This window comes from Podarcis tiliguerta, assembly GCF_965153285.1.
Source record: "Podarcis tiliguerta genome assembly, chromosome: 2".
In the NCBI taxonomy this organism is placed as follows: domain Eukaryota; kingdom Metazoa; phylum Chordata; class Lepidosauria; order Squamata; family Lacertidae; genus Podarcis; species Podarcis tiliguerta.
In genome coordinates, this window is record NC_139535.1 from 87,538,142 (window position 1) to 87,548,884 (window position 10,743).

The window sequence follows — 10,743 nt, forward strand, 5'->3', positions numbered from 1 at the left end:
ACCTAGTAATAACACAGAAAATTTTCCCTCAATCAGTTTTGGCAATACTATGCCCAATTTTAGGGACGCGGGTGGCGCTGTGGGTAAAAGCCTCAGCGCCTAGGGCTTGCCGATCGAAAGGTCGGTGGTTCGAATCCCCGCGGCGGGGTGCGCTCCCGTTGTTCGGTCCCAGCACCAACCTAGCAGTTCGAAAGCACTCCCGGGTGCAAGTAGATAAATAGGGACCGCTTACTAGTGGGAAGGTAAACGGCGTTTCCGTGTGCAGCTCTGGCTCACCAGAGCAGTGATGTCACGCTGGCCACGTGACCCGGAAGTGTCTCTGGACAGCGCTGGCCCCCGGCCTCTTGAGTGAGATGGGCGCACAACCCTAGAGTCTGTCAAGACTGGCCCGTAACGGGCAGGGGTACCTTTACCTTTACCTTTACCTTATGCCCAATTTTATAAACCTCAGGCATGTTTTTCCTGCTCTCCCCAAAAGCTCCAGTGCTTTCTTTTGTCACAAGGGAAGTGCTGCAGCCCCTTAGTTTCCTGCACCTTTTCCACCTCTACAATATCCTTTTGGAGATGTGGCAGCCATACTTCTACATAGCATCTCAACTAGATTGATATGAAGGCCCTGTGATATCTACAGGTTTGTTTTCAGTCTCTTCCCTATTAATCCCTAGTAAAGAATTTGCCTCCTTCGCAGCTGCCACAAACTGGGTTGACACTGCGATTTTTCTTCCAAGATCCGGAGACTTCTTCCATGTCACCGCCAGTTCAGGCTGATCAAACTATATCTGAAGTTGGGATTACTTTTACTTTTCCCCCAAGGTGCATCTTTATGTACACTGAGGTTCCAACTCCCATTTTGTTGCCTACCTACCCCATTTGGAAAGATCCTTTTGCCTCAGCCAATAAGGAGGTTGACCCATTGCCACCTGCACACACAGTACCTGCGTGCATCAGTGCCTGTGGAGAGCCCTTTCCCACACTGTCTGAATATGTGAGGGAGCATTTTCTTCCTGCTTGCTGTCAGCAGGAGACACGACTGTGGTTGTCAATGGAAAGGGCCCCAGAACCTCATTCCCTTGTCATTTTTAACATGGGGGAGGGGACTTATATGAACTTCCCTACTGAACTTAATAATCAGGCAGGTTCATATAGGAAACTTGAAGAGAAACGAATTTTACTGCTCTTGGTCTTAAGAGAAACCACGTACTTTCTTTTCCCCGACCATGGTCGAACCCTTCTTTCATTATTAGAGACTTTCCTTTTCTTCATAAACTTGTGCTCATTCACATAGGCTGTTTGCTACTATTTTCTGCTAATTTATTTTAGTAGAAACTGAAACGGGCCTATTTTAGGTTCCCATTTCAAGGCTCTTCTGCTCTTGCATGTGGGTGGGGGACACACATTTAAGGTGATTTTCAGAAACGCAAATGTTATAAAACCCAAGCCCACAATTCTGTGTGCTGTGTAAAGGCTGAGTACTGGAACGGCAACAATAAATGGAAGGCAACACAATTATTGGTCTGGACACACTTGTTGACCTTGAGGAAGTTGCCGTATAGGCTTATTTCAGACCCTGCAAATAGAGAATAATGTATTATCTAAATGAGAATGAGAACAAGATCACTGTGTGTAGAAAATGCTCCTTTCTAGCTGACATTACAATTTTCTCTTAATGGCAGGACTAATGGCTTGGTATTGTTCCTGTGATACACATTTCACCTGCCACCAGCTTATCTCTCTCTGAATTATGTAACATAAAGATAACTGAAAAACAAATTTCCTTTTGACCACACTCTCCTGATTTCTTTTTTTTATTATTATCTTTTGTTAGCAAAAAGTTAATTTATATTGCAAAATGTTTTGTTCATCCTTGCTAGCTCAAACCAGTGCTAGTTCTAGGCCAGTATCCCAGCTCTCATAGTGCTTGTTGCTAGAAGCCATGCAAGAAATAAAATGACTAAAAGGTTTGGAGGCTTCTTGTGCATCAGGATACATGTCCTGATTGTGGGAGCTCAAAAAGCCATGTATTTGTTTAGTTCCTTTTTTTATCTCAAATGTTCTTCTCCCCCAGATACCCAATCAGATGCCCACCATCCAAAGTGCAGCCTCTATCTTGGTTTCCACAGCCTTGGCCTCCTTTCCTTCCATATTTCCCTGACGTAAAACATGCACCCCACCTCTCTCCCATGAATGGCACTCGAAATAATTAACCACAAGAAATTAAAACAACTGGAAAGTAAAAATATTCAACAGCAGAATTCTCCCTTCTCCAGCTTTCAATTATCCCCCCCACCCAAAAACAATTTGCCCATGCTCCTCCTCCTGGTTGGAAATTTAAATGCCACACATAAACAATACAGTATTCAAGTAGTCACCCTGCCTGTAATCCAAACCTGCATGATGGACCTGCTTTTAATTTAAGACATACTTGTTCATCTTTTATTCCCTCTGCTTAGAAAAATGTAAACATATAACTCTCTTGGTCTGACCTTACCATAGTACAGAGCCCAGTACAGTTGTGGGTTACAGACCATTAGTTCCTGTTCTTCTCCGTTTTCTGGGGGCAAAGTATAGATTTCCTCACCAGTGGCTGCAACTGGGCTCTTTCATTAACTTTTCTAATTCTTGAGGTTTTTAAGACAATATTATATTGTTGCATTTTTAAGTTGACAACCATGGCGTGTTGGATTTACATGAAATCTGCCAGTCTAGAAGATGAGAGCTTATCTTCCGCTCGGGCTGAAATCTTACAAATATATGCACTGGGAGACTACTTCTGATGTCAGAGTTTTAAACCAGTAGATGGAAACCAATGTGATAAAGGGTTGGGACAAATTCAGCTTAAAATCCAACTTGCCTGTTCCATCATTGACAGTCTGTATCTGTTTACTGCAGAGCAGGGATTCCAGCATTTCCCACTCTTTCTCAGTCAATGGAACCACCAACAGGTTGCAACCTAGAGATGAAGTTTCTACCTTTGTAAACTGCTTGGTAGAGTAGGGCAGCCTTCTGCAGCAATGTATGCCCTCCAGATATTTTTGGACTCCCGTCTCCCATCAGCTGCAGTCAGAATGCCCAGTGGTTAGGGCTGATGGGAGTTGTAGTCTGACAAAATCTGGAGGTTGGAGGTAACATGCAAACAGGTGTGAGTGGACAACAGGACTAAGGAAGAGATGGGCAGGGAAGCTGTCACTGGATCAGGGAATTTAAAAGGCAAAGCAGGGATCACTAGGTTCCAGCCTGGCCACCCTACTGTCAAAGTGAGAAAGCTTTTCAAGCTCCACCATAAGTGTGGAGACTGATGGAGTGAAACTGCAGGACTGGTTTGTAATGGATTTTTAATGTTTGCCCTTGGGGCTAAATTGAAATCTGCCCTGTGCTTGCATTGATTCCTAGCATGAAGAGGTAGATATACTGGGTCTTGATGGTCATATCTACAAAGGACGGATGGACGCACAACTCCCATCAATAACTGGAAAGGACGGTAAGTGTTACATTCCATGTGCAGATGCTTTGGGTAGATTTTGTTAACCCTTTCATGAACACTGTTCAGGTTATTACCGTATTTTTCGCTCTATAAGACGCAACAGACCACAAGACGCACCTAGTTTTTGGAGGAGGAAAACAAGAAAAAAAATATTCTGAATCTCAGAAGCCAGAACAGCAAGAGGGATCGCTGCGCAGTGAAAGCAGCAATCCCTCTTGCTGTTCTGGCTTCTGTGATAGCTGTGCAGCCTGCATCCACTCCATAAGACGCACACACATTTCCCCTTACTTTTTAGCAGGGAAAAAGTGAGTCTTATAGAGCAAAAAATACGGTAAGTGTTAATATGCAGAACTGGCTTTACCTTGCATGGAACAATGTGAAACATTTGCCTTGAGCTGCAGAATGCTGCTGGTTTCTATGGCTAGGGGTGATTTAAGAAAAAAAAAAAGAGCTCTAGTCCATCTCTTGATTGACTCTTACTCCAGTCTCAGAGCTGGGAGATGTACAGCAATTGCCAGATGGCTTACTGAAGGGCTGGGGAACCTGTGACCCTTCAGATGTTCCCGGTCTACCATCTCTATCACCTCTGACCATTGGCAGGCTGACTTTGGTTGATGGGAGTTGCAGTTGAGCAACATCTTGGCAGATCAGATCACAGGATCCTTGCCCCTGGTTTACTGAATAAGCACATCTGTAAGAGACCTCATGCATGTAAAAGGATGATTCTTGTTTGGCTTCTTTAAATCACATCACCACTATTTGTATGTGTGTAGCAGAAATACTGAAGTGTCCTTCCACCCTCTGTGCTTCTCCCGCCAGGTGTTTTAAGACCGAGAAACAAGCTCATTCGGTCGTCTTCACAAAGGCATCATCCCACGCTCAGTGACATTGCCAATCTTCCAGCTCGTCCCCACACTGCCAAAGTGTCTTTGCGCAGCATGTCAGGTAAGTTCTGAGCCAGGTCAGTATCCAGAAAAGATGAGATGAGACCCACTCAGATAAGATAGTGAGGTTTCCTTAATTTATATACCCACTCTGGGATTAATATAGGACAGTCCACACAAGTGGAGCGTCTGTGAGACAAACTCTGCTTTTATACTGTACCTAGGGCCCCTGCAGACATCCTTTTTATGCATGCATGATTATTTGTGCTAATGATGACATTGGCACAGTTATATGTGATTTCCGTTATCGTTAGCATCTACAATGGACATACAGTTTTGTTTCCAACCGTTGCATGTCCTATAATCTCCTGCTGAAATCTGGTAACTTTTCATGCCCAGAATGTTTGGGGTGGTGATGGATGGTCAAGTTTAAATACACTACTAATCCATTGTTAATTGCACCTGCAAAAAAACCAAAGCCCACTAGTCTGGTCGGCCTTAAAACTGTTGTGGCTTTTCCCAAATAATCCTGGGAATTGTAGTTTATAGAGGGAATCTTGTTAAGAGAGCTGTAGTTTGCGCACACTCTTCGCAGAACTATGTTTCCCATAATCCCTTGAGCAGCGGAGAGTTCAGTTAAGCCAGTTTTAAGGCTTTAGAGTGGGTATTTCCTCTGTATGTTCTATAGGCCAGTTCCATTGTACATCCTTTGCAGATTTTGTGCTCAGGGAAGTAGCTTCATGCAGGTTCTTTAAATTAATAAAAAAGGGCCAGCAAAGGCTTCTAGTGAGAGGACTGTCACTGGTTCACTGATTCTAGGTCTGCTTGCAACCTCCGCGCCTGCCAATCCATCTGTCCATTATAGAGAGCTCCCTTCTGGTAGCACCATGGTGCTGAACGCTCACATCTGAGATGTAATTGCAAACACAGTCAGTTAGAACAATTGGACTGTGTGCCAGACTGATTGAAGAGCACTGCAGGAAATCATGGGGCTGCTTAGCATAGACCAAGAGCACTGTTTACTTAGCAACGCACCTAACTTGTGGAAATGTACAGAACCTGTCGGTGAACTTTTCCTGCCCTGTGCGGCGAATGTGGGGGAAGAGTGGAAGGAGCGAGGCTGAGGGTGAAAGGGAAAGGAAAGAGCCAGTGGCCGCTGGAGAAATTTTAACCACCTGGATAAAATTATCTCTCTGCTCAAAGCCAGCACTCATTTTGCATATAGGAATGACAAGAAGGGCTTGATGCTCAACCCCATTACACCTTGGCTTGAGGGCTGCTGTACATGTTACAAAATTGGCAGTACACTAAGTGTACCCGTGAAGTATTCTGTAACACATGAAAGGCAAATATACTTTTTAAAACTGAATGTGGGAAAACAAGTATACATTGTGAGAAGACTGGACCGATAAAGGCTCTCCACAGCCTTAAAGGTGTAGGGATGTGGGTGGGTGTGAGGGGGGTGATGTGTTTCCTTGGGTGGAGTACATATGATGCAGCAGGTATATTCTGTTCTGTGCATAACAATAGAAAAGTTGCTAACAGGATCTGGAAGATAATTCCTCTCCTCTTTAGCAGGAGATACAGAATTGCAAATGCCATATTTCATTTTCCATAGTGACTTCTAGCACTGAAAGCTAATCCTGGGGTTAAACGCTTTAGTCAAATTAACCCTGCCTCCATTTCAACTACTGACTGTTTGAGATGCTGCTTTCTTTTAAAAACCTAGATCAATCGTCACAACCCCATGAGTCTAAAATGTTTGTTACGGTAAATGGGTCAGTGCACATAATATGCCAATTTTGTGCATCACTTTCACTTGCAAAATAATTTTAAAAAATAAAATTGGAAGCCTTCAAACTCCATGCAAGGAGGCATGGGTCTTGAGCCTTCTGTTGGTGAAAATTCATGCCTCTAGCAGTCAAAGTCTGGCTAGGTGAAGCATCAGGCTTTCTGCATGGGAGCTACATCTTCACTTTTCTAGCAGAACCAAAGCCATGTAAAAAACTAATAAATTCGCCTTCAAGGTCATAGTGCTGGGCAGACCTCTTATCCTCTGCCCTGTTGCTGTCATGCAAGACAACAAGTGGGAGAGTGCTGCTGCACTCAGCTCCTACTTTTGGGCTTTCCACAGGTATCTGGTTGGTTACTGTGAGAACAGAATGCTGGATGAAATAGGCTACTGGCCTGATCCAGCAGCCTACTCTTCCATTCTTAACAAGGTGATCTGAAGCTCTCAAGGCTACTTCCCACATTATAAAATAAGCTGGCACAACTACCGTATTTTTCGCCCCATAGGACGCACCATGTTTTTGGGGGGGGGAAATAAAGGGGGGGGGGAAATCATTTCCCCCCAGGCGCTTGTGGGGCCGGGAGCGGGGAGAAGCCCTCTTCTCCCCGCAGCCCACCTTCAGACCAGGTCCGGGGACAGCGGGAAGACGCGCTGCGCCTCCCAGCTGTCCCCGGAGCTTGTGGGGCAGGCAGCGGGGAGAAGCGCTATTCTCCCCACCGCCCGCCTTCAGATCAGGTCCGGGGACAGGGGGAAGACGCGCTGCGCCTCCCCTCTGTCCCCCGACCTTGTGGGGCTGGCGCTGGGGCTCTCCTGAAGCCTGGAGAGCGAGAGGGGTCGGTGTGCACCGACCCCTCTCGCTCTCCAGGCTTCAGCGAAAGCCTGCATTCGCCCCATAGGACGCACGCACATTTCCCCTTCATTTTTGGAGGGGAAAAAGTGCTTCCTATAGGGCGAAAAATACGGTATATAAGGAATTGTGAACCTGGTGCCTGCTAGATGTTGTTGGAATACAAACCTCATTATCCCCAACCGTGTTAGCTGGGGCAGATTGTAGCTGTAGTCCAGGCATAGGCAAACTTGGCCTGCCAGATGGCTTGAGACTACAATTCCCATCATCCCTGACCACTGGTCCTGTTAGCTAGGGATGGTGGGAGTTGTAGTCCCAAAACATCTGGAGGGCCAAGCTTGTCTATGCCTGCTGTAGTCCAATGGATAAAATATTGGTTAATCAGTTTCTTATACTCATAATAATTAGATCTGGGCTCGTAGTCCATTCCAGTTCTACAATTCTGTGATTCTGTCTATGGCTATTGTTCTGTGTTGCAGCTAAGTCTGCAGGGGACAAATCCACCCAATTGCGGATCACGGAAGAGCCTGGAATGCAGGGCAGAGAAACCATTGAGCTACGAATGACGATTCCCTCAAGACACTCAGATGAGCAGTCAGCATAAGCAGAGACCCACCAGCTTTGTGCCCCAATGAAAGCATGGTTCTTACAGACGAAAGCAAGACAATAAAGAGTGAACAAAATATGAAGAAGATGATGCAGACATACTGCTGCCACAGGAACACAGCCTTCTTGCTGTGCTTTGCCTACAGCAGGTGCAGTCTCTGTGGTTCTTCCATACAGTGATGTTCGCAAGGGAAGGGCTGGGCTGGGCTTGGGACCAAATGTGTTTGGGGGGGCAGCAACATTTCCTTCTGTAGAAACCAGTTTTACTGGGTCTGTGGCCATTCACTTTATTTGTCCAAGGAAATTGGTTCTTCAATACAAATTCTTCTGTTCAAAACAGTTAAAGAGACAGCTGGTTTCAAGTCTCAACATCTTCAACTTCCTCCTTTTCCTCTTGTTGTTTCTTATTCCAGAGCCAGGCACACTGAAATAAAAAAGGTTGCTGTGACATAAAAAGGAGCAATCCGGTTTGGGGTCCAGCTAATTGCTGCCCCTGTTGACTTTAGGGAAGGTGGGGGGAAAGATACAAGACTGCAGTGGCTGAGTGGAGCACTGCATGTTGGGCTATGTATTCTTTAGTTGTTGCAGTTTTATCTTAGGCAGTTACTACAGTTGCTTTTGGGTTCAGCACGTATAACTCATGACAAAATTTATCACTCCTACGTTCATTAATAAATATGGAATTTATAGCTTTCACCAGAGTCAGTAATTCAGATCTGTTTCCAGAGTGGAACTATTTACTGTTCAAAATTTAGATGGCCATTTTTGTTTGTTTTGATGCAATGCACACCAGTAAAGATACCTGTGAGCAAAAAACTAGTTCTCATTAGAGATTGAACATGCTCAGCAGGTTCCTGCTTAAAATGTCTACCTCTTAAACCGATCAGGCCATGCTAATTGGAATGTATGTAGTATGAAAAGATGATATGTGTTCAGTTATTTGGCAACCAATGTAACATTTAAATGGGTTTATGTTGTTGGCTGGCATGCCGTGGTCATCTTAGTCCTGTGATATGACTGGGCAAGTAAAATAGAAACTTCATACAACCCCAAAATAGCAGAGGAACTGTGGGGAAATACATGTGGGTTTCACCAGGTGAACATTTATTTTCTTCGTCTCAAGTATGGGTTTGAACTGATCAGTGAGTTGAGCAAGCCGCTTACTAAATTCCACTTCTGTGTGGCCAAAACTTTCACCCCCTTGCAAATCTTAAATCATCACTTTGGAATTCCAAAAGCTTTCCAAACCAAATAAGCTTTGGGTGGAAAACATAACATTTGGTTCCCCAGTATGGCTGCGGATCTTTCAGTGCCTAGTTACATCATGCAGAATGCAAGCAGACTGGGAAAATATCACAGGCTGTCTCATAAGACAACAGAAGGGCGATATCGAACTGTTCACGCGGAGGTGCTAACACACAGTAGAATGAGAGGGATATTGGCCGAATTGTTCTTGGAGGTCAGCATGGGTAAGTTACCGAGAACTGTGTTTTAGCAACATCTCTGCACCTATTCAGTCTTCCCCTGATGGCACGTCTGGCACCAGAGAATGACAGTGTCAGGCTTTTGCAAGGGCTCAGAGAACAGTAGCAGGGCCACTGCATCAACGTTCTTGCTGTCTTTTATTTTATGCAGGACATTCAAGAAGCTTAAGTAGCAGCCACTCTCCTGCCTAAACACACCACACAAAGCAAGAGGCTTTACCTACCCTTCCTCCAGAGTTCTCTGAAGGACCAGAGGAGATAGGATTGATCTCTTGTGTCACACCAAGGCCTGCAATGTCACAATATTTTCTGCCCACTGTAGATCACAGGTGTCTCCCCACTGTAAATTACTGGGAAATGCTTCATAGGGACTGAGTGCTTGTGGGAGTCTCACCTTGGAACTCTTGGTGACCATGGCAGGTAGGTTATCAGCCCATGTGCCAGCTCCCTCAAAATGGGCATAATATAATAGCAGTAGAATCCTTACAGATGGGAGAATCATTAATCCAGAGGTGGGGAACTTGTGACCCTCCAGATGTTGCTGGAATACAATTCCCTTCTTCCCTGACCACTTGCCATGCTGACTAGGGGTGATGGGAGCTGGAGTCCAGTAACCTCATGGACTCCCCACCCTACCCTCTGCTTTTTTCCACCATCATGTGTGGGGATTTAACTTAAGAATTTGTGAATAAATGTGACAAAATTACATTAGTTTGCACAAGAACCACCCATAGGGCTGAAATTAGGACTCATCAGGCTACACCTGAGGCTGTGGAGTTAAAATACCATGATGCTGTCAACGAACTAAAGAAAGGTGTGCGAGACAAACATTCCTCAATGTCAAGCTGTTTCAAAGCAATCCATCTAACATACAGCATACTTGGGAGGGGTTTAGTATTCAAGCAACAAGACCTGCACACTGCCTGTACCTGGCTCAATCTTCATACATCCTCCCCAAACCAGAACGGTCAGTCTTTTGACAAAAGTCTCTCTCAAAAACATTGCCAGTTTATTTTAATTTATTTAATAAAATTTATATGTGGCTTGACTGTAGAAAAGCCTCTAAACAGTTTATATATAATCAATTAAAAATGTAAAATATCAATAAAGTATCTTCCATGTATGTACAGGAGGCATGTAGGAGATGCACACCAAGAAATGTTTGACATAATAGTCCTCAGGCTTTTTTGCTGCAATCCATCCTATTGTGTTTGTGATTCAGGAAATCTTTTACATTTGGTTACAAACAACAGAAAAACATGCTGCTACTCCCCAGGCGCATTCCTGGACCCAAAGAACTCTGCCCACTTTAACTGCTCCTGCCAATACCATTTGTATTGAGTCGTCAAAGATCCAAAAACCGTAGGTATACATGATCCCTCAAGTTTGAGATCAGATTTAGTATTTGGTCAAGATAGCCTTCAAAATTCGCTTGAGAAAGTATAAAGAGACTGCACAGTCTACTATGCATTTTCCCCCAGATGCAAGCATGGGCTGTTGTATTTTATACATGCTCCTTTTTATTTGTAGCACTTTCTCGATCCCTAGCATGCATTTGGGCAGCACAAACATCCCCTCATCTCTACATCCCCCCAAAATGCCTCCTGCACTTCTCCCTCCCCCCTCCAAAAAACCCCCAAACCATAAGG

At 44.6% G+C, this 10,743-nt stretch overlaps 1 protein-coding gene across 3 annotated transcripts in view; it reads left to right on the forward strand.

Annotated features, from left to right (window-relative positions):
• QRICH2 (glutamine rich 2) overlaps nucleotides 1–8,304 on the forward strand; it is a 42,844-nt gene extending 34,540 nt beyond the window's left edge. For all 3 annotated transcript variants that reach the window (XM_083429833.1, XM_083429835.1, XM_083429834.1), the window contains 3 exons: nucleotides 3,391–3,478; nucleotides 4,301–4,426; nucleotides 7,484–8,304. In XM_083429833.1, the coding sequence (XP_083285959.1) occupies nucleotides 3,391–3,478; nucleotides 4,301–4,426; nucleotides 7,484–7,608 (339 nt within the window). In that variant the 3' untranslated portion in view covers nucleotides 7,609–8,304. The remainder of the gene's footprint in view (nucleotides 1–3,390; nucleotides 3,479–4,300; nucleotides 4,427–7,483) is intronic.
• Nucleotides 8,305–10,743: the final 2,439 nt, after the last annotated feature.